The 25,392-nt window shown below is 46.3% G+C and overlaps 1 protein-coding gene across 1 annotated transcript in view; it reads right to left on the bottom strand.

The window, feature by feature from the left end:
* The window catches only part of znf536 (zinc finger protein 536), a gene marked incomplete at both ends in the record, with an annotated part of 97,452 nt that overhangs the window by 40,796 nt on the left and 31,264 nt on the right, over positions 1 to 25,392 (bottom strand). Inside the window, 2 exons of the mRNA XM_080528121.1 lie at positions 8,951 to 10,759; positions 16,900 to 17,067. Coding sequence (XP_080384247.1) covers positions 8,951 to 10,759; positions 16,900 to 17,067 — 1,977 coding nt within the window. The remainder of the gene's footprint in view (positions 1 to 8,950; positions 10,760 to 16,899; positions 17,068 to 25,392) is intronic.

Here is a 25,392-nt window from a genome sequence, read left to right on the forward strand (position 1 = left end):
TGTTTATATCCATCTCTACAGAGGAATTAAGTGCATTTTCCCAACAGCTAATGTTATGATGTTTTGGGCTTATTTTCTTTATACAGATTTTTATTTTTTTAATTCTGTTCTTCCGGAGAAGTTTTTTTTTCTTCTTTTTTTTTCTTCTTTTGATGTTTAAATCAAACATGCTTTAGTGGTCTGGTTCCTCCATCACACGACAGGCACTATGGGAATAAGGCAAGTTATTTGTCCTTAATTGCCACAGTACTTTTCAAACACTACCCTGTTGCTTATGTGTCTATATTTGTGTTATATTTTAGTTGTTTTATTAGCATCACCGTACGGGCGCCATTGATGTGGAATATAAGAGGGAATAAAAGTTGACATAGTTTCTTCTTTTCTTTTCTTTTTTTTCTTCTTCATTGTACCTGTTCTTCTCCCATCTCCCTTTCTCTCCTCGGTGTCATTGAAGTTGCTGTGCATTCTCTCATTATGTGTTGTCTGGCAGAGTCTAAGTATGGTTATTATGTTTGTGTGCCTGTGTGGTGTACCTGCGCTCTCCCAGGAAGAGTTACTTTATCAGTACAACCCCTCTGAGGACGCCGTCTTACATCTCCACAGCGCCTTGGGAAGAGAACCCCCGCGCTAAAGAGGAAGATCTCAAATTGAACAAAGTCTAACAGGAATGAGGAAAACAAATACCAAAATAACGAGACGGGAAGCAAAAGTCGTATCAAATATATTGGGTTGGAAGGCCAATTTATAACCCATTGTTTTATGTTTTGTGATATTGAATAAAAATGCAACGCAAATGAAAACACACAGAAATGCACAGTGCGCACAAGCGCGCATACACACACACACACACACACACACACACACACACACGCACACACACATGCACACACACAAACGCGCACACACACACACACACACGCACACACACATGCGCACACACACATGCACACGCACACACACACCACCATTACAGTATGAATGTGAACAGCTACTCTCTGCAACTCCCAGAAGAAACCCAGACAGTATCTTTTTTTTCCCTGCCCCCTAAAATAATGAATAGAATAATTGTCATGTAGTTGTTAGCATCCGATATTCATTCTCCTTTTCTTTTCAGAGGTAACTTGATACTTCATTCACTGTACTTTCAGGAAATTATGTGGCCAATAATATCGTCAAGGTATTACGAGTGAGAATGAGAAGGGGGGAAATATCAGGCTTTTCAAGGCCTTTCAGCGCAAGAAGAGTTGATATGTAGAGAATTAGCAGGGGAAAATATTTTTAGAGATCTCACAGCTGCTAAGGGAGAGCAACAGGTACCATCCAGAGGGGGTTGACAACAGCTATTACAATTAATTGCTCTTTGAAACTAGTATTTGCACTGGTGAGTGACAAGGTGATAATTCACCTCCGCACAAGTTAAAATGGTAATATTCCACATGTGAAATAGCACCTCCGCCTCAGCCGTCAAACCCGTCATCTCGCGCTGCACAATGCACAAAAAGAGTATCGCCAACACTGTCTGTCGCCTCGCAAAAGCTCTGAGAAACAGACGTCCTCTAGACAGGTTAATCATGGGAGAAATTTCCCCCTCTAGCAACATTAGAGAGGAAGGATTCCACCGGTGTGGGAAAAGTCTGGTCTCACTAGAGTAACATACCGTCGTAGTGACGAAAAGGACAGCTGGAAAAGAGCAAGGCGTGTACCAGGGTGGCGTATTCCAGGGTGACCTACGGGGAGAGGTGTGGAGCTCCCATTCGGGTGGTTCAAACACTGTTGAAATACTTGGGGAAAAAAAGAAAGCGTTCTTACTTAAGCTGATCTGTCATGACTGGATGGGTGAAAGCGACGTCAGGGAACCCTTGCTAACACCTATCCTGTTGTGTTCAATCGGTGATTAGGGAGGAAGGGGTTTTTAAAGCGTTGGAACAGTGTACTCAGAGCTCTTGTTAGGGGGGGGGTCAGGTCATCAACGTGGGACAGGTTCCCGTTCATACCAGGGCACGTCGTTAGTGTAAAACAGTCTCACTGATCAGTCTCACTGATCTGAGTAACCATCAGAGCCAGATAAATGTTGTGGTTGTTAGTACACACACAGGCAATGAAGCACCTCAACCCTCCCTGCTTGTCAAAGCTGTGTGCCTGTGTGTGTACGCGAGCACACTAACAAAGACAAAATTAATGGTAATTAGCCACCTGATGAGGACAGTATTATTGGCAATTACGAGGTTTCAACATATCGTAGAGTTTTAAGTGTTAGTGTGCGTGCGTGTGAGTGTGTGTGTGTGTGAGTGTCTGCTGAACATAAGAGAGAAGCGGGAGAAAATTAGAAATCGAGATCTTTCTCTTTAATTTGCCGGGAATACTGCTGTTACAGTATCACACAGTGTTCCTATGATAGTGTATGTGTGTGTGTGTGTGTGTGTGTGTGTGTGTGTGTGTGCGTGTGTGTGTGTGTGTGTGCGTGTGTGCGTGTGTATGTGTGTGTGTGTGTGTGTGGGTGTGTGTGTGTGTGCTTGCGTGCGTGCGCGTGCGTCTCCGTTTGAACTGCAAAGCCCTGCTTTCTTCTTGACAGAGAAAGTAAAGGAGCTCTAATGCTAGCTATGATCCAGTACATCTGTGGGCTCCGTCAGTCTGGCAAAGGCACCATATGTTTTTAATAATCATAATAGCTTTAAAGAACCTGTTCATAGGGACCCACACATATGATCCTTTTATTACTCGGCTCTGCACTTCAGAGAGCCACACACGCACACACGCACACACACACACACACACACACACACGCACACACGCACACACACACACACACACACACACACACACACACACACGCACACGCACACGCACACGCACACACACACGCACAGACACTCACGCACACACACACACGCACAGCCACTCACACATATACACTCACACACACACACACACACACACACACGCACACACACACACACACACACACACACGCACAGACACTCACACACAGACACACACACACACACACACGCACACAGATCTGACAGGACCCAGAAGTACCACACTCCCACGTCTGACCTCGACGGTTGTAGGTTCAAGTCCCACACAGGGAGGGCCGCCTTCAGACCTCTCCCTCTTGACAGAGGTAATTGGTCACCAGTGACATGGACACTGCTACAACTAAGTAGACAACCCCTCCCACCACCACCCCCACCCCCGCCCCCACCCCCCCCTCCCACTCAGCTTTATTCTTCTGCACCCCACCCCTCCCACCCTCACCCACCCACCGTAGAGAAAAAAAAATCAAACTCCCTCGCGCATAGACTAGCAGACCACTGCTGTCAGAGAGAGGCTGTACCGAAGGCTAAAAATATCAGGAAAGGCTTGAATACATTTACGTTTTTTTTCACATGGTTTGTGTTCCTGACACAGGGAATCTGCTGTTTGCTGTTTCTTCTCTTTCACTCTCTTTCTCTCTTTCCGTCTCTCTCGCTTGCTCTCTAATTCCGTCTCTCTCCCCCCACCTCCACTAACTCCTGAACATCCCGTGGTGAGAGCTTGGCATGAGACACTTGTGCGCTCCATGTCGTGAACATACTGCGTCGTTATTGGAGGGGCTTTGTAAATTGATAAACCCAACGGGCCACGCCGTGGATTCACACTTCCTCTCTCCAGAAATACTTAAATAGACCATGATCCATCTCCCTTGCTCACAGTACCTCTCAGTCTTTTATTTCTCTCCCTCCCTCCCTCCCTCCCTCCCTCCTCCTCCCTTTTCTCTTTTTCTCGGCATTTCCACCAGGGGGTGTTATGCCACGCACGCATGCACACACACACAGGGGCACGCACACGCACGCACGCATGCACGCACACACACACACACAGACACATCCCCAACCCTTACATCCATCCAGTGTCTTTTCCGACCCTAACCATAGGTACAGTACATCTGCCTCAAGTAACCCTTTGTACCAACCCTGCATCTCCACGAGAAGTAGTGCTGCATTACCACTGATACACTGACTAGATCATTTGACTTTAAAGAACGGGCATTTGCCCTCAGTTCGTAAGCTATTCGGCTGGTACACCAAAGATGGCTGCCACGATCCGCACATCAAGGTCTGTTGATTTGAATGGAAACGTCCGCGGTATGACGCCTCAATGACACTTCCGATTCTATGACGCTTCCTCTCCTCAACCCCAGTATCTCTGCTGCCCTCCTTGACCCTCGTCACCCCGCTGAAAACAACCGCTGTCCTCCACGCCGCTGGAATGTGTGGGTACGGTGGCAAAAGTACGGCAAGGGTGCAGCTGAGCTCCAGCACTCTTAGCAGTAAACTGATTTGAGGTTTGTGACGGATGACCTTGTAGGACGTCATACGGGTTGACACGGCAACACCCAATGACCCCGTCTTCACCTGCTACTGCATTACAGCATCTGTTAGCGAACCCCCCCCCCTGCCCACACACACACACACACACACACACACACACACACACACACACAATCTCACACACACAATCTCACACACACACACTCACACCTTCAATACGCACTTAAGCTCACAATAGCAGAGGAAAGAGGGAGACCAAACTGTAAAAACTCAGGTTGTGGTAACAACACACTTTCATTTCCCATTTATCTCAACGGCGAATTGTTGGTTCTCACTTGGCTCTTGAAGCAGCCAAACAAGTCATTTTTCACTTTTACTAATGGGGTTGGAGCAGGCAAATCGGCACAACCATTTACCTAGCAATCATCAACAACAAACAGCACCAGTACCATCAGTGATAACAGCTACAGAGCCGCTGAGAGCGTCCTTATGAAGAGACTCCAAGACACACAAGCGAAGTGAGCGCGCACGGCTCTCGATATCTCTCTCCCTTTCGCTCCGTCTCCATCTCCGTCTTCTACGAGAGGTGCTTCACTCGTGTGTGATGCTGTTTACTCACCAACCTCCCAAGCCCTCATCTTAACTCACGCTGCCAATGACACCCCCTCTTCAGCTTGCCAATCTCAAGGTGACGAGGGACCAAAGAGGGTTATGAAAGCATTGGGATGAGCCACGACAGCGTTTACAGGGTGGGAGCACATGGGCACGGACTCGACGTGGGATTGCTGGCCTAGGTATTTCATAAATACTTTATGTACTGCTTACGAATGTGTTATGTATGAATTATGAATGTGTGAGGACACTAGGCTACAGCGCTATATAGTCATAATGTATGGCTATAGATAGGCTTTAATCATGGTCAAGTATTGATTATAGTGAAACACATCCACACTGGCCCGACCTCAACAACAGCCTCAGCCAATATCAATCTTAACACTTCACACCGTACCACAGTAACCGGAAACCTCCAACATGAGATTTCACAGAGACTGCAGTGACAATGGTTTGATTTGTATGTGCATGTGTGTGTATGCGTGTGGATGTGTGTGTATGTGTGCATGCATGCACCCACGCTTGCACACGCGTGTGTGTGTGTGTGTGTGGGGGGGGGGGGGGGTCTCCTTGCTCTGGGCATGCTAATGCTCTGGGCATGCTAATGAAGAGAGACACTTTAGATCGCGCCGCTCTCCACCGTGCCCAGCCCATGTGCTCGACAGCCCAAATTCAGGGGAGAATTTCGATATTAATGATTATGCTCTATTTGCATACAAACCTAATGCAAACCCACTTCAGATAATCACATTTTGCCGGTTCCAGAATTGAATTTTCATGACGGCTTGCCACCCCCACCCCCAAATTGCTGTGGACAATGTGTTCCTTTCAATTCCCCGTGGGTGACCCCTCCACAAGGAGTTTGGGAGTGGATCGAGGGAAGGGTAGGAGGGTCTATCTTGACAGACTCAACAGCTATTTTGTATGGGGTGGTTGAGTCTATTATCTTTGCGCTATAAATATCCATGAAAAGTGTCTACATTTAAGTGCATCTACTATGACCTCCATACAGCACAATGTTCATCTGTCCTTGATGAAGAACACATTGTGAAATTGTTTGGGATGATGATCGTCAGGTCCTTCAAGCCTTTATTGACTGTTTACTGTATTCTTGTCACCTCTGCAACTTGTGCGGTCTCCGAGCAGATGTTGCCAGGAGACAGAGTGTTGTGGGGGGAGGGGGGGTGAGATAGAGAAGGAGAGAGAGAGAGAGAGAGAGAGAGAAGGAGGAGAGGAGAGGGTCAGGCATTGGCAGGCGGCGTCCCTCCCAGCTGTGCTTCGCTAGCTGAGGAACAGGGGAGTGAGACAAAGAGGATGAGAGGCACCTTAAGGGAAAATTCGACCTCCTGATGGTGCTACTGTAGCGCAGATGAGGGTGAGAGAGGGCTGGTCTAAGATGGTTAGTTAGTTCGTTGGGAGGAGAGCTGATGATTCGTGTAGTAGCCGGTCCGTCTAGCCTCTGGCACGTTAGCATGACAGTGGCTCCTGTCCTTGTAGCGTAGAGTGTTGTTGTGGCTGCTGAGGTGACTAGACACCATGAGACCGGCTGGCCTCCCAGAGAGGTACTGCCGGGTGCATATTTAGCAGGGGTGTAACAGAGTTGAGTGTTACCAGGTCAAGAGGGGCACACAGCTACACAGGGCCCTGGAGCGTTGACATGCTGCTCACCCAATCAGGCTCCAGTGGCCCCCCCGCTGGGGCAGGAAACATCACGCTGTCTCTCACACACACACACACACATACACACACACACACACACACACACGCACATACACACATGCACATACACACACAAAATGTTCCTACTCAATCACACACTTGTGCACACACACACACACAAGCCACAGTGTGAGCATTGATTTTGTATGTTTAGTGTATAGTATGTAAAAGCACTATAAGACACATAGACTATGCAGTATGACGCACATAGATCTCTTATCTGTTATTAATTATCTTTGATGTCATCCAAAAGCTTTAAAGGGGTCATATGCATGGTAAGAAAGATCTATGCTACTGAGCTGTATACTTAACAAGCTTAGCCCTCTTAAAGTGAAACTCTGAGTCGAGCAGACACACACACACACACACACACACACACACACACACACACACACTCTCTCTCTCTCTCTCTGTCTTTCTCTCTCACACACATACACAGACACACACGCACACACACACACACACACACACACACACACACACACACACACACACACACACACACACACATATAAGAAAGCCTTTTGTTCCATAGACAAAGCCTTATCTAAAAAGGTCAGGCATTCTTAGTTGCAATGGAAAGGGACTATGTCACAAGGGTAGCTTTCAAATGCCTTTTGATTATAGGACATTTGGACACAAAAGCATTTATGTAACTCAAAAGACCACTGATTATCATCACCGTGAGTGACCCTTTACGTTTCTTAAATTTGCATCAGGTTCCATGACAACGAAGCTAGTTTCTATGAAGGAAAGTTCTTTTTTTCTTAAAAAAAAAAAGAAAAGAGCAAAACTGTAATGTATTTATGAAATATTTAGAATATTCAGAATCCACTTGTGTGCCAGAACATTATATCTGGCAGTAAAGTGGTTATCAAACAGTAGTAAACATCAGCTGTTCTCGTCAAAGCAGAACAACAACATTGGCTAGGTACTGCGGTGCTTACTTAATCATAATTGAATATGATCTAGATTAATGATTGTTTATGCAGAAAGACAAAAACAGATCCTAAAACTAGTTATTATATACAAATATAGTATTTTGGAGCATTCTGAAACTTCTGGAAAAAAGAAAAAAAAAATCTTTGTCTTTTTAGCTAATACTAAGTCAATTTGCAAAGAGACTGTTTTGCAAATAAAATAAAATATCAGTATTATAGTACAGTGCCATTCAATGTTTGCAGACTAGCAGGAGCGGTATCAACTTAAAGACTAAATCAATTCAGGTTGCGAGAGAGCACGGCTCGCATACTGCATCCCTGTGACATTTAATGAATATTATATTCAAGAAATAGCGATATTGAATATTTATGTTGTGATATCTACTTAGAGTGTGATGCCACGAGTCAAACATTGATAACATATCATCAACGGTATATGGTCTGTTGAGTTATGATAAACGGTACCGACAGCGCTCGAATGTGTGGTTTTTCACTCTTATATCATACGACTCTACTCCGTTCGGCCCTGTGCTTTACTGTACTGTGAGTCTCAACTTCGGGGAATTTTTTTTCCCCAGAGATTTGTATCACTGAAACTGCGAAAGGACACTCCGAAAGAAGGAGAAAAAAAACAAAAACGCCGGTCTCAAGGAGCGCCTGTAACCTTAACAGAATCATGAAAGCTGACAGTTCATTTTTCACAGGGTCATAGATCTTTGGGTCTTATAAAGTAATGGGCTTTTGGGAGAGGCCTTTATGAGAAGCTAAGATAGTTAACCGCCGTGTGCTTGAGATGACATGGGAGCTGAGGTCCTGCTCCGAGGGAGACAGGATTATTCCCTGCCAACGGATGGAGGGAGTGGAGACACTACAGTCTCTGTAATATAAACCAGTAATAAAGATTAATCTGTTGCTACTCGCCACTCCAATAGCTTCTAAACTTGCTTGAAATAAGGTTGAAATCACTTTATAGCGAATCTTGGGATTTTTTTTGTGTGAGTTTTCTCGGTTGCATTGTGAATGTCATGGCAAAGTTACTATGCAGTGCGTGTGTGTGTGTGTGTGTGTGTGTGTGCACATGCACAGGTTTTGTGTCTCACATTGTTAAGAGAGTGTTTGCAAAAACAATAATCCATGTGTATGTGTGTGTATGGGTATGTGTGTGTGTGCGTGCATGCGTGTGTGCGTGCGTGCACGTGCACGTGTGTGTGTGTGGTTTGTCTGTTTGTCATTTTGTGTGTGTGTGTGTGTGTGTGTGCATGTGTGTGTGTGTGTGCTAATGGATGCAGTAGGGCTACTACTTTAGGATCAAAGGCGGTGTAGCGCCATGCGATTCGGGGGCAGGGCAGGGTTACACTCACTTACCGGGTGTGTCTGGTCTCTTGCTGATGCTGCTACCGCCTCCACTGTTTGAGCCGCTTCCAAGGCCGTTGAACGCTGCGAGGTTCTCTGAGCTGTAGGCCCTCAGGACGGACAGCATGTTCATCTGGTGTTCGAGATGGGCCTGTTCCGGCTTCAGTAGCCCCAGAGGGCCAGCAGCGGGAGATGAAAGGAGACCCAGTCCCTGCTGCCAGTGCTTCTCCAAGGACTGAGGAGGCTGGGGCTGGGGAGGGAGAGGACCCCCAGGCCCCATGGAGGACCCGGCTCTCTGGGGTGGTTCTCTAGCCGGGGATGACTCGGCACCCTGCATCTTCGGCATCTGATCGCCGGCGCCGCTGTCTCGGTCTCGGTCTTCCCCCTCCATCTCCAGCCTATCGTCTTCTTCCTCCTCCTCCTCCTCCTCCTCCTCTTCTTCTTCGTCGTCTTCTTCGGACTGGGTGTGCTGCGTGTCGGGGGCGGCGGAGGTGGAGGAGGTCTCGGTGACGTGGTGGCGCCCCTCGGCGCTCGCCCTGCTTTCCGCCACCTCGTCTTCGAAATTACCCTGGTCGTCCGCGTCCCCGCAGGAGGCCTTGTCGGAGAGATCGTCCCCGGCCACGCCTCCTCCTCCTCCCTTGGTCTGCTGCGGCTCCAGGGCTGGGTCCAGAGGACACGGAGCTCCAAACCCCTGGAGGCCACCTGTGGCAGGGGCCCTCGGGCAGGAGCCATTGTACATGCCTCCGTACTGCTTGTAGAAGTCACTGGGGAAGGCGCCCAGGCTGGCATGGGGATCCATGTGATGGGGCCAGGCCGCCTGGCTCAGGTTCTGGTTCTTCTCCCTCTCCCCCTCTCGCTCTCTTCCGTCCTCCATCCGTTCGAAGAGCATCGAGCCTAGGCTAGTCTTCCCGGAGTGAGAGGCCTCTCCTTGGTACTCCTTGGCGCCTTCCTTGCGCAGCTGCTTGGCCTTGCCCAGGTGGTTGGCCTGGAGGTGGAGGGCCATCAACTCCACAGAGGCGGTGGTAAAGGAGCAGAAGAGGCAGCCGTGCCACGCCACATTGTCCTGGATGGTGACGGAGGAGCCGGGGAGGGAGCCGGTCTCGGGCCTGACGGAGAGATCCAGGGGCTCGTACTGGGACCCGGGTTTGCCATCAGAAGGCTTGCCCTCGGTCTTATCCTCCCCGACGTCGGACCTCTTGGCCTTGGGCTCGCCGCTCTCAAAGTAGTGCTGGCTCTGGAGTTGATGATGACTCTCCCGCATCTCCTTCATCTCCTTCTCCTTCTTCAGGGAGCTCAGGACAAAGCTGTCCATGAAGGCCTGCAGAGAGCCCTGGAAGTTGACTCCGTTCCCCACCATGCTCTGGTAGGCCCGGCCCAGGTCGGTGAAGCTGGCGGGGCCGTCGGCGACGGAGGGGCCCTCTGGGCTCTTCAAGATGTCAGAGGGCGTGTCCAGGCCGTGGCGTTCTCTCTCCCGCTCTCTCTCCCGTTCCCTGTCCCTCTCGCGCTCCCTAGGGGACATCATGCCAGGGGGGGCCCACTGATGCGGCATCAACGGTCCTCCTCTGAAGTCCAGGCTGGAGGGCAGGCCCTTGAAGACCCCGCCACGGAGGACGTCAGGACGAGCAAAGACACTGCTGCCCTTGCCTTGCTCCTCCTTGTGCTGCTGCTGCTGCTGCTGCTCGGAGGAAGGGGCGTGGCCGGAGGAGGGGCCAACGCTGCCGCCGTTTTGCCGCTCGCGGTGGTGACGCTCGAGGTGGTACTTGAGAGAGGCGGACTGGGTGCCGGCGTAGTCGCAGTGAGGGCACCTGTAGGGCTTCTCTCCTGGAAGAGAGAGAGAAAGAAAGAAAGAGTGCGAGAGAGAGAGAGAGAGGCAAAGGAGAATGGGAGAGGAGAGAGAAAGGCATAGAGGGTAAGTGAGAGAGAAAGAGAGAGAGAGAGAGAGAGAGAGAGAGAGAGAGAGAGAGAGAGAGAGAGAGAGAGAGAGAGAGAGAGAGAGAGAGAGACAGAGAGAGGAAAAAAACAATGAAAATCAACAACCGGGATTGTCCGTGTTAACCAACATTCAACAACATTCTGCATTCAGCAAACAGCCTCCCCCTATGCTCCGTTTGGGGATTGGCATCTGAATACGGGTCGATCCAGCTCGATCCAGCTCCGCCAAGTGAGCCATCACTCATGTCGACACAATAAAAACCATTTCACCATATGGCGCTTTCAGTCCACTTCAAGAGATAATATTTTCAGCTGACAACAAAACTGTCTACGATGTTATCTCTGTTTGCATGGGGGGGCCGGGGGGGTTGGTGGTGTGGTCTCGCTCTTGGCCTTGTTCGCTGTCAGGCCCCTGCCTTGGCGATGAGGCAGTGATTTCTCGGACGTTCTCTATTTGCAGTTTATCATGGGAAGCATAAATCATCATCCGCAGAACCCATTCCCACTAGAATGCATCTATGACCATTTGGGTCCTGAATGTGGATGACAAAAAGTCCCTTATTATGTAACTGCAAAAGAGCTGAACTGACTCTAATGAGCAAGAATGTACGGTACATATGTTAAACATATGTAGGCATTTCTAGTTAGTTTCTATACTGTGTTAGTGTTCCCATAGAGGCGGCGTATGAATAGGAATAATTGACACACTATAGTATAGTAAGTACGATAGACCACAATGACTTGGAGTGAACAGTGCATACTTGAGGAGTATATGCATACACATTCATATAGTTAGCATGTATTGTACAGATTCATACAGTTTATAATCTTGATTAAAGAAGAAAATCTTGAACATATTTTCACCAGAAAAGGGTCTCCCTTGCATGTAGTTCTGCACATCTCTTGACAAACATGCATCTTGCTAGTGATTGTAAATAGCTTGAAATAAAAGCCAGATTTGAAATCAATAAACAATGGGGTGGAAAAAGTCAAGAATAAAAGGATGTTTGTCAAGTGTGTGTGTGTGGGGGGGGGAGGGGAGGGGGGGGAGTGTGTGTGTGTGTGTGTGTGTGTGTGTGTGTGTGTGTGTGTGTGTGTGTGTGTGTGTGTGTGTGTGTGTGTGTGGGTGGGTGTGAGTGTGGGTGTGTAGTATATGTATAGTTATAAAATGTTTAGATTATACACATGGAAACCATTTTTAACCGAAAAAAAATGTTGCATTGTTACGCAAGACTGAATTGAATGATTTAAGTCTCGCTCTGTAGTAAATCATGGATATAATTAGCAAATGGCATACTGCTCAAGTAATTTATCATTATTTGGAGGGCACCATTCCAGAAAAAGACTCTCGGATCTGCAGACCTACTGCACAGTTCCTAAATAAAGGGCCACAAACACAAACTCAATACAATATTGATACCAGAGAAGAAAAGAAGAAAGAAAGAGAGAGAGAGAGAGAGAGAGAGAGAGAGAGAGAGAAGGAGAGAGAGAGAGAGAGAGAGAGAGAGGGAGAGAAGAGAGAGAGAGAGAGAGAGAGAGAGAGAGAGAGAGAGAGAGAGAGAGAGAGAGAGAGAGAGACTCGTTATTTTACACAAGAGCGAGTTTGAAGCATATATTTAAAATAAACCATGCGAGATGAGCTTTTAACCCAATAAGTGCTTATCCTCTAAGCAGGATAACAGGGGCTTGGGCTGATTTAATAAGGAAACGTCCCTGATACAAATGATCATTCTCAATTCCTTTAACTGGACAGAATGATATTCTAGGCTCAAAATTAGAGTGAAATTAGAGTGATCTGCTTTCTTCCTATCTTTTTTTGGGAGGCTGTTAATGATCAAAAATGAAAATGGAGATTGGCGCCACTATGCAAATTATCAGGGGAAAATGTTATATTTGCCTTATCTTGATCTTAAGATATCTCAAATATAACAGGACATAAGATATAATACATCTTGTATTAATGTACACATTAACGTGTGTGTGTGTGTGTGTGTGTGTGTGCGTGTGTGTGTGTGTGTGCGTGTGTGTGTGTGTGTGTGTGTGTGTGTGTGTGCGTGTGTGTGTGGTTGTGGCTAAGGCTGTGGCTGAGGCTGCTGCTGTGGTTGTATGCGTGGCTGTGTGTGTGGCTGTGTGTGGCTGTGTGTGTGTGTGTGTGTGTGTGTGTGTGTGTGTGTGTGTGTGTGTGTGGTTGTGTGTGCCTTTGTGGACCATTTGGACTCGCTAAGACATCTGCTCCATCATACGTCAGGGGCTTGTGTGACATCTGGGGAATATACTGTATCCTGCCTTGCAACATTACACACAATTTACTGCTAAAGGTCATTATGTTCCCGTTAATCCACTTTTAATTGATATCAGCGCAAACAGCACAACCTCTCAGAAACAGAGCAGATCTCCATGGCACAAAAGAAGGAAGTTACTATTCGTCATTGTTTAGGATAGAAATTGCATGTGTTATTATCACACTTGACTTTGGTTACGTCTGAATTATAAATAATTCATACAATAGGGGGGAAACCAACTCGAATGACCACCTGCTAAAGGTATGAAGAGTATATAAAATCTGATCGTTTTAATCGTGTCAATGTGATTTTCTTTCAGGACTGGAGCAGTACAGTATGTATCCTAAACTTCTCTTTAAGCAGTTCTGCTAAAACTGATTTCATCTGGATTTGTAGGATTTGTCACAGCTCCATAGTAACCACTCTGGATAAACACCCAGTGCCACTACAGAGGGGCAATTAAAAAAGTTAATAGATATGACATACTTTAAGATGAATTTCCATATGGCCTTACATAATGGTGAAAGGCAGCCACCAGTGGGATGGATGAGAGACTGAGCTCAAAGAACTGTTATTAAAATGCTATCTGGGTTAAACAGGGATCCCTTGCACACAAGCTATCAACACTTCTACCCTTAACATCTCAAAGTAAAATAGCATTTATTCTAATAATCACATACAGTATGGTGATGCGGTAAACAGTCTCTATTTTTGTCATTTCGAAAAATGTGAGACAGTCAATTAATCAAGGCTGTTAGTAGGCAACACACTGTGTTCTACTTGCATCCTTCCTAATTGTGTTAAACACAGACAAGTTAGTCAGTCAAAGGTGCTAGGTAAGGAAAGGATTAAGGGAAGCATAGTTACAAACCTGCTAATAAACAAGAAAAGGAGAGAGAGAGAGGAATGTATAGAGGGAAGATGGCAGAGAGAGAAGAAATGGGGACAGAGAAAATGGGGAGAGAGAGAGAAATGGAGAAAGAAAGAGGAATGGGGAGAGAGATCACGGGTCCCCATTGATTCATTCTGATTACAAGGTTAGGTTAAGGTTAAGTGACATGGGCAAGGCCTGACTTCTCCCGCTCTCTTTCTCTCTTTCTCTCTCTCTCTCTCTTTCCCCCTGTCCTCATTTACTAAAGGTGAGTGGAGGAAACTCTATGGGTTATTTCGCCCTAAAGTTATGCGCGGCCATTGTCAAGAGCAAGGACCTTTTTATTTTTTACACACAGCTGCTTACTGCTAAATACTGCCTTGTCCAGAAGGGGACAATCTGTGTCTCTAATTGCTGTCACTGAAGCCTAGATTCATTATGTGACTTTCCCATTAAAATGTGAGCATTAATTTGTATAATGAAATATCACCCACTGCAGTGTTCATTAACTGTGGCCCCACACTGTATGCAGCCCAATGTTAGCTACCTAGAGAAACTGTGGTTAATTTCGCTAATGGATATTTTCCCACTCACTGTTCAAGAGGAAATTAATACTGTAACATTAGCTCTTTAACTTTTGGAGAATTCAAATTCACTTCATTCTCTCAAGCGAATGTTAGCAAGTCATTAATCTAGCGTTTGTGTTACACAATGCCGGAGCCCCCTCTCTGTGTAAGCAATGCCTCTCTGCGCCGTTCAAACTGAATTAGGATGAAGGGGGTGCCTGCCTTTACTGTACGTCGACGGAGGGAACTTCGCCGTATCGTCATGGAGAAGAGGGGAGGAATTATAATTTATTGTAAAATCGTTTAGTGCGAAGTCCATCAGGATAACATATGAGTGATTTAAAGTGCACATCTTGTGGATGCATCAGCTGTATTTTGTTTGCAGTATAAGTAAGTGACCACGTTAGGTTTGCGCTTCCGCAAAAAGCCCTGGACTACACTGCTGCGCTGAATGACTTAACGGAGGGTCTGGGATGAGGGCCCCTGTTTCCTCTCCACTGAAATATGGGCCTTCTGGGGACCCTTACTGTACCACTCAAAGCAGGCATAACTCAGTCTCCCCACTGTTAGGTAACATATTCTCCAACCCCCCCCCCACCACCACCCCCCACCCACACCCCTCCGCCCACTCTCCTACTGACAGTGAGAGTTTTCAGATCGGCCTGTTGGAACCAGGTCTTAATGCTGCTCCCGGTGACCTGCATGTGCTATTTTACACAAGGATCCTAATTATGGCAAGAACACCAGCGCACCCGCGCTACACTCTACGCTCACCCCGTTCCTTAATTCCCCTCTAGACCAGAGGTATGTGCTCCTTATTAAAGGGGAGGTTGAACACAGTTTGGGTGGTCTCTCTCTCTCTCTCTCTCTCTCTCTCTCTCTCTCTCTCTCTCTCTCTCTCTCTCTCTCTCTCTCTCTCTCTCCCTTCTCCCCTTCTAAGTGCATGAAGGAAGAAGGAGAAGAAAAAAAAAGAAGGGCGGAAAAAAAAGCTAGCATTGATTTCCTCAGCTGCAAGAGATTTCCATTTTAAGTTCTGAGAGCTTGAGCCTTTGCCTTTATTTGCACTAAAGGATTACATTTTTTTTTTCCTTTTTCGTACTGTAAAATTATGTTTTTAGATACCGAGGTCAGGACATTAATGTACATGCACGGAGAACGCAGGCGTATAACAAATTAAGTCCTAAAAGAATAAGTGGAATTTCCATGACTCTGTGCTTTATCTTGACAACGCCTATTCTAAGGAGTGGAGGGGAGAGTGAGGGGGGGGGTGCCTACTGTTAGCATACAGTGGTAGGCAGCCACTAGGGTCTACACACTACAAACTCAAGCTCTCCCCTCAGCCACGTAATTAGTGCGCAGCTCTGAAGAAATGCTAAACAGTCTTTTCTAGGGTCATGGTCTTTTGTGTCTTATATGGGCTGACTCAATACATTATGCCACACATCTTCACAGGTGGTCTTCTACACTTTTCCAAGCAACATTAAGCTGCATTCTGCTCTAGCTATAATGCTAGCTATTCTAGCTATCACGCTGAGCTAAAGTAGATGGGAGAGAGGAAAAATACCACACTTAATGCTAAAACATAATTGAAACAAACAAGTCTGAGAGATGAGCTTATGCTATGTGGTTCATTAGCTTTGCAGACACCCTTGGTCTACTGTAAGGTGACCTTAAAAAGGCAGACAGGTGACTTTAACCTGGATGTTTACTGGGGCATTTCTACCTTGCAGTGTGGTGGAACAGCATGCTCTCTGGTCAGAGGACACCATGTGTGTGTGTCCACATCATTACTCTGAATGGGACCTCTACCTCCCAGCTAGCTACTAACACGGGAGGTTAGCAGATATATGCAGGTTTATCCATGTTAACTCCATGTTGTGACAATAGGAACAGTGGCTGAAGGGAAACACGAAGAAGAAGAGGGATATTCTAGCATCAATTACAGGATATTTTCAGGACACCTCTTGTTTTTTTGGAAAATGTGTCCTCTGATTGTTGCTTAATGTACGTTTGTTTTCTCAGCTTGTACAAAGGCAGAACAGTGCAGAGAGAGGGAGAATGGTATTGCCGGTAATACATTTCCCTGAACACTGAAAGTGAATCTGGTCAATCTAGTAGTTCTTTAGTTAAACGTATATACGTACTGTAGGCATTTCCCTGTTACAAGTCAAAAGGAATTCAGCGGACCTGTTAGTGGAAGGTTGTTGATGTTGATAGTTTGTTGTGCACCTTTAGCTGTACTAACCGGATACAGTGTTACCGAAGAGGATGACGTACAGTAGTGTCTGAGTATCTTTAGAGGGAACTCACTCCACTCACCTGTGTGTATCCTCAGATGGACCTTCAGGTGGTGAGAGGTGCGGAAGGTCTTGCCACAGTAGGGGCAGTCCTTGATGGCCGAGCCCAGGCTCCTGTCCCTGTGCTGGGATGGGGGCTGTGGAGCGATCCCTGCTGTCTTCCCCAGGTCATCACCAACATCTGGAGCCACACACACAAACACACGCACACACACACACACACACACACACACACAGACAAAACACAACACACAGAGGAGTGTTAAGAGTGTCACTTCAAACCGTCATTCACATGTCAAGAAGAACACACTTTCCCGTCTTTGTCCTCCTCTCCCCACATCCAAATCTGCTAACGCCACACAAAGTCAAACACATCAATGGGTTCACGTGTGCCGCTATTTTTCCCACCCATTTCAAGGCTGACAGAACGCTGACAGTTCATAAGCTTTTCAGGCTTCTTTTCGAAACACCGGGCCGACCCCCTCCGCCACTCACTGCAGTCGGGAATGTTTTATCCCCGCTATCATCATCTTCCTGGTAGCATATGGCGGATTGTGTTGAAAATGAACAATACAAGAAAAGAAATGGCTATGTCAGCAGTGGGCTTCACGTCTCCTCAGTATTCGTGCCCCCCCCCGCCCCCCCCTCGCCCTCCCCCCCACCATTTTGACAGGTAACATCTCTCCTGTCAGAGATATGAGTGGGTGATAACGGTGACCTCAACCCTGCTTGAACTGACACCAATACAGCATAGAGGTGTGCCGGGAAGACCAGACACACTGCTACCCCAGGTAATCACCCTTTTGAATCTGTAGATGGATAGATTTGAAAAAAGAAGCATATTCATACAGTTTCTTACAAAGTCCCCCTGGTTGAGAAATCTGCACTCAGGCTAGCAGAATGACTAAATGGAAGGGGGGATTGAACTTCTATGCCCCCTAGTACATTAACCCATAATCCATTGCATCTCGGGGAAAGCAGGAAGAAGTACCAGTGTGAAGTAGGAGGAAGGAGAAATTGTTTGAATTATGGCTCTCCAACACACACATACCCACACACACACACACACACACACACACACACACACACACACACACACACACACACACACACACGCTGGCCCTCATCCACCACTTAACTGTACAGTATGTTGCGAGTCAGTAGGCGCGTGACCTGCTAAAGCGCAAAATAAGGTTAAAATTTGTTTTTTTTGTTCAATTTTCTTTTTTTTTCTAGTCTGGCACATGATACGGTATGTGTGTAGGGCGGGAGAGCATCTGAATGTAGCAACCCACTTAGTCAACCATGCCACACAATCAAAAGCATTTCCAACAGTAGCCTAATCTTTTCCTTTCATTCCCTTCCCCGACCAATTCCACCCTCTGTTAGGAGTCACATAAGGTTTCCAGAAAGGAAAGACTGAAGTCAGCAAACCCCCACACTCCTGAACACTGATCACATGATCCTGTGCGCCCACATTGACGACATACAATAACACCACTGCTGTTTTAAATAATCGAGACGACGTGACCCTAAGACAACTACGCCGCCGCCCCCCCCCTAACCTGATCTTATTTTAAATACACACTGCACACAGTCAATCTATCTCCCAACACACCCTATATCAAATCTGCATGTGACCTTTCCCAACCCCCGTTCCTCCAAACCAGCGGCCAGACTCACCGATCAATATGTCTCCTCCAGCACATTTGCAACATACAGTACGCTACTGTGACTACACAAAGCATAAACAACACATTAACACCACTCTACACATCTCCTCTTGGCAAAGTTTCCTCCTCTCATGTACCAAATACGGCTCCACCTGTCCACCCCAGATGGAGTTGAATTAAAGCCCTCAGAAACCCAGCGTATGGGCAGCCTCATCCCCTGGCCCTCAGTGTGTCAGGGTTAATAGTGATCCTGTAAGAGGGAGACATACTACTGGGGGAACGCTCCTCAATAATGAATATTTAATACACACACACACACACACACACACACACACACAAGCACACAGAGGACACAGAGACACATAGACACACAGATATATGTGCACGCATAAAGTTCACACACGCACACGCGGACGCACGCACACACACACACACACACACACACACAATAAATAGATAGTCTTGAAGTTTGTGTGTGCGTGCGTGCATGCGTGTGCGCGTGCATGTGTGTGCGGTTATGTGTGTGTGTGTGTGCGTGTGCACGTGCATGCGTGTGCGGTTGTGTGTGTGTGTGTGTGTGTGTGTGTGTGTGTGTGCACGGATGAGAGAGAGCGAGTCCCTGGCGATGGGCGTCCAGCACGGTTGTCTTTAATCAGCTGACTGATCCCCAGCTTTTAATACGGCTGTTCCAATTACTGTAAAAGTCATCCGGCGCCGTATAACCACAAATATTGACAGTTTATTGCACAACACATTTATGACATTTGAAGGTCACCCCATATATTAGGCGTCATCTTTCAGCGGAAGGGTGTCTGGGACAGTGAGATTCCCGATAGCTCGCCACCTATAACTATTCTCTTTGTATTGATTTCCCATTTCTCTGCTCCTTTTTATGCAAAGGGAAAAATCTGGAAGAGACACAACATTAAAATGATTGTCACGGGCGAGCCATTGGCTTCATATATTACCCTATTAAGGCCTGATACCATAACTCTCACTGTTATTTACCAGACACCAAAACCCTACATACTGTACAGAGATGTAGGGGGCTTAAAAAGCGTAGTTACAACATGAACTCGGCTTAGACACCGTTCGTATTGTATCGGGGTTGAAAAACACATTTTTTTGTTTGTGTGTTGATGTTTCTTTAGCGCTCCGGGTCATAATTTGACATTACTTCAAGCAAGCAAGTGATAACAGACAGATTAAATCATATGATTTACTGTGATGAAATCTCTCACACACTGGCATTGCGTAACACGTTAGTCTGATTGACAACTCACATTCCCACTATCAAAAAACCGTGCCTGATGCTACTACGTTCCCGGTCCCAGAGACAAATGTGACAAATGCGAGGCCTGATACCAGCTGAACAATATCACACAGATGCATTCATAATTCAGCTTTTCTGATTCGAGACGAGACCAGCTTCTCTTCTCTTCTGCTTTTATTGGGCTCATCCCAATGTAATGGAACAGAACAGAACAAAGGGGCTGAGATCAGATTGGAGCAGAGTTGTACAGGCCATCTGGGAGGAGGATGAGTATCAGTCATTCTGGCTGCTGTCTGCTGCACTACAGCTCTCTGACACCACGGGCTCTGGTAGTGAGTGACACCATAAAACAACCTCTCTGAAATCACCAGGGGGAAATGCCACAAGAGCCCCTGCTGCTGCTGCCACACCGCACAAGCTAGCTACAGTGTGTGTACCTGTCTTTAGGGGGGGTGGGGTGTGTGTGTGTGTGTTATGTGTGTGTGTGTGTGTGTGTGTGTGTGTGTGTGTGTGTATGTGTGTGTGTGTGTGTGTGTGTTATGTGTGTGTGTGTGTGTGTGTGTGTGTGTGGTGTGTCCTCTGAGACAGGATGAGAAGCCTCTCCAGACGGACCACACCCTGTTCCCATTAATGAAAAAAAAACAACAACAACAAAGAAACAAGTGATGGGAAGAAAAAAAGCCTCTTCCTTAATGGTGCTCTTTCAATCACACTTCCAGGCTAAATTGTTCTGTGGTTTTGATTACTGTGATATCACTTTCAGGAAATAAAACAGAAAAAAAAATAAAACAGTCAAAGTCATAAAAACACAAGATGTCTCCCTCTCCATTATAATAATGTGTCACGTGCTCCCTGTCAATGCCACTGCCCTCTACTTTATGTAAGTACTGACATGCAAGTAGTGACATGCAAGCAAGAAGAAGAAGAAGAAGAAGAAGAAGAAGAAGAAAAAGAAGAAGGTGACATTTGAAACAACAAGAGAGAGAGAGAGAGAGAGAGAGAGAGAGAGAGAGAGAGAGAGAGAGAGAGAGAGAGAGAGAGAGAGAGAGAGAGAGAGAGAGAGAGAGAGAGAGAGAGAGAGAGGGAGAGAGAGAGGGAGAGAGAAAGTAAAATGTGATGACATCATTTGAAAGGCATTAGGCTTTTAAAAATGCGCCCGGGGGGAGTTGATTTCCTTACGCCGGAGCAACACAACACCATCCGGCTTACGCTCTGCTCCTCTTTTTGATTTGGACGGGTGCCATCTTTGTGAACGGCTGGTTCATGCGAGTTAATCAATTTGAGGTTTAGTTACAGTGCTGAGGCTAGCATTCTAGCCACTGCTAGAGAGTAATCTGAACTCGCAGAATTTATTAACCAAACACCAATTATCATTAAACACCACTGCATTATCCCTGCTTTTACTACCTGACAAGGACTACTTAATGAAATTTTAGATTAAAGTTATTTAGTGCGTGATTTATGAGCACAAAAATACAGTGTGCACATGCTGGTGGAAGCACTTTTTTTTGTGTTGAATGAGGGAGTACACTGGGGACTTAACTCTCCGTGGAATCACAGCAAGCAGGTTCAGACGAAAGGGGAACAACACTCAAGCAACTTCAAGTCTACGTTCAAACCAGAACCCCAATACTAGGCTTAGGCAGGAGTTCTGCTATCGGTGACCCCGGCATAACAAAATGAACTAAAATAAAAATGAATACGAAATTTGGAAAGTGTTTACCCCATGATGTTTGTGAGATGAAACAGCCGCAAAATGTGTTACATATAAGGCATGCGGGTAAACAGGGGCACCAGATGTTCTTTGATGTTAATAATGGCATTTATTATTAATATTAATTAGACTGCATTCAGCAATACATTTGGGCCATTTCCAAGTCAATTAAGCAAAATGGCATTCGGGAGATGTTGAAACGACATTTTAAGGCAGGTGTTCAGCAGTCCCCTAATAAAACATTTTCTCAGCTCCTGGAAAACAACCATTTTGGGCTGATTTTTTCCTTTGTCTACTGTTTTCTTGCTCCGAGCATTCTCCATGATTGAAACATTAATGTGTATACTAACAGTTTTATAACGAGGAATAAATCATTCAATGTTTTATTTTCATGATCAACACAACATACAGTATAAGCAGTCATGTCGTCACTGCATTTACTCAATGTCGATCATGGTTAGACGACATACTGCACTGCATGTGAGCCAAATCCACACAGATTGAGGTGGAGATTAAAACCAGATATGGAATAACGATTACAATCATAATAATTTGCAAAACAGTGAGGATTAAAATCCTGACTTTCTGTTTCCCGAAAATTATCTTAACAGTTTAAATCTACGGCGCACAAGGCCAAACATATATTTTAGCACCGAAAGCTGCTCGCAGCATGGCCTATCTCTCCTCACAGCGCATTGGTTCCAGTATAAACCCACATCAACAGTAAATACTGTTATGAAAAAATCTAATTACAGAACACATGGTATATACAGCAACGCAGTGGGGGGTGCGTTGTCTATATAATCCTGGACCCTATGTGTAAGGGAGAGAAAAAAACAGCCCGGTTTTTTAAAGCTCTGTCCCATGTAATCTGGACCTTGAAAAAGGGACCGCCGCACCTCCAGCGAGCAATGATTTGGCAGGAGTTCTTTTTTTTGTAAGCTTCATGAGGCTGGAGCCATACAATGGTACATTAACAATCTGTGCATTCATTTATCAGGCAGTGCGTTTTGGACTCTGTGTTTATGGCGCAGTGCACTTTTCATGGCTGAGAATTAATGAACATGCCTCCCCTTGCAACAAACATGCACCTGTGCCGCAGAGATGCTAATCACAAACATTTATATTTATTAGCACCGGTCTCACACAAAAAAAATGGTGGGATAGAGAAGAAAAAAAAGAAGGAGGATGGTCCTTTTTCTCTGCCTGGTGAGAGCTAGAGGAGCATCTTTGTAAATTGCATTTTAGCACACGTTCATTCGCTTATTTGTTTGCAATTGGGATTGATGAAGAGGTCGGGCGAAATGAGGTTTAATCTGTTTTGGGTTTAATTTCCATCTTTTATAAATGATTCGCCTGCATCATAGTGGAGTCAGAGCCCCCTTGATGCCAAAGAAGCATACCTGCACATTCAACTGCAATCGAAGAAACACACAATGTTTACTTCCCAGTAGGAACCATCAACAGGCCATACGTGGAGCCACAGACACTTGGTTCAAGTTCAAAAGTACTGTCTCTAACGCACACTCTATCTCCGATACATACATGACACCTTACTGACCATACTGTGAACACACTGAGGACCGAGAAGGATTTCACAACATGCGTTTTCGAAAAGGTGTAAAAGGATGTCTGATAGCTGAACTACAGTGCATTGGAGAGTGGACGTCCCCTCTGCTCTGCCCTCTCTCTTTCTCAAGCACCTCTCCCTGCCTCCTCTCTCCCTCCTCTCTCCTCCTTCCGTAGCCCTCTCCCTGCCTCTCCTCCTCCACCAGTGACAGAAGGTGCCTCTCTCCCTCAGTAAGGGCTATGCCTCTGCCGAGCTAGGGGAACAGGAATGGTGCCATAAGTTTCTCTCTGGCACAAGCCCATCTTTGTTTTCCACTCTCAAGTCTGTTTCAGGCTTCAAAGAGCATTGAAAAAAGACACACACACACACACACACCACACGCGCAGGCACACACACAGGCGTGCACACGCTCAGACACACGCTCAGACACGCACGCACGGCCGCACGCACGTCACGCAGGCGCGCACGCAGGCACACGCGCACGCACATGCACACGCGCACACACACACACACACACACACACACACACACACACACACACACACACCACAGACAGCTAAAGAAGCACTGAGGTCTCACTAACTTTATCATTCTGCAGAGTGATCACAGATCCGGGAGAGAGAGAGAGAGAGAGAGAGAGAGAGAGAGAGAGAGAGAGAGAGAGAGAGAGAGAGAGAGAGAGAGAGAGAGAGAGAGAGAGAGAGAGAGAGAGAGAGAGAGAGAGAAGAGAGAGGGGAAGGAAAGGACGGTTTGGAAGTGTGTGTGTGTGTGGGACGGCAGGACCACGCCAGGCACTGCTGTCCATCCGCATGAGGGGAGCAGGGGAGGACGGGGACATTTTGCGGGTGGGGAATGAGGCGAGGTGGGCGTCTTTTAGGACACAGAGACCAGGAGGGGAGGGGGGCATTAATCAGGGTTGATATTCATCGCGGCCCACTGTTTGGCAGGATGTGAGTAGTTATCATTAGTGAAGGCTGAGTAGATTCCGTCTACACCAGGATAGCAGGGCTTTCTATCCCTTCATACAGGAGGGAGGTGAGAAGAAGGGAGAGTCTGGGATAGAGGTGAGAAGGGGGCAGGGTGTTACTGTGAGAGAGGGCAAGGAAGAGAGAGAGTACATACTGTAGGGAGACACTGTTAGCCCACACTGTCTTAGCTACTGAGAAACACATGTTATTAACATGTACGGACATTGCCGTATCTATCGGAAAAACACAACATTGTATAAAACCACTTGTGTGGTATGGTTATACAGTAGCACCCACACTGCCAAACCCTTAAAGACACCATACTGTACTGCCATGAAACTGTCACGAGTACCCCTGGTACAAAACCATTGCACTGTACTTTAGAGGAGAGAGGGCGAAAATAACTCCTCGGCTGCCATTGATTTCCTATTCATTTTCCACCACACCAAATCAACAACAAGCACAATAGGCAATCATAAACTGGATTTACGGATCCATGTGTAAAACACATCCAAGCCTCTCTACCTGCTATCTACTGTATCTACGGCATCAAAGTTATGCACATCACAACCATTAGGGCTATTCTACATCAATGAAAATTAATCAATTAAGTCTCATTACCAGCACATATTAAAATACGGTAATTATCGAGTGTGGGGAATGTACACTCATCAATATCTCAATTACATAAATGTGCACTTAAAGACATATATTATCATAAGAGGTGACGAACACACTTAACACCCCCAGTGAGGAGAGAGGAGAGGTGCATTTAGGTGCCGCGCCTCACTTCAAAGCCTCCACACAGTGTCTGCACTGATTGCGAAACTATCGCTCTCTCGCTACGGTACAGCCGAGGTGGCCGTAAATCCGGAGACCAAGGACATTCCCCCCCCGTTTTTCCTCTTATATGAACTTGTCCAGTGTCTCGGAAAATGAAATAAAAAGATTTATATTGCCGATCCAAACACCGGGCGTGCGTGTCTCGTGAGTGAGCAGCCGAAGCACCAGAAGCAGCAGCAGTACTATCCCAATGAATTAGAGAAGAAGCTCCGATTTGGGCAAAGTGGTATTAAAACACTGCCCACCCCCCCCCCTCCAGCGACTCCATCAGCTCTCCGATTCAACAGTCCCTTAGGGCGAGACGATCTACGGCGGAAAAAAAACATTACTACTAATAAGGACAACACTCCTAATTAACTAACTAATTGCACTGTAACATACAGGCACATACTCCACTGAAATGTTGTCTATCTGTACTCCCCAAAAAAGAATAGAAAAATAAGCTTAAAATAAACTAATCAAAAC

This window comes from Nansenia antarctica (genome assembly GCF_963989245.1).
Source record: "Nansenia antarctica genome assembly, chromosome: 4".
Classification (NCBI taxonomy): Eukaryota; Metazoa; Chordata; class Actinopteri; order Argentiniformes; family Microstomatidae; genus Nansenia; species Nansenia antarctica.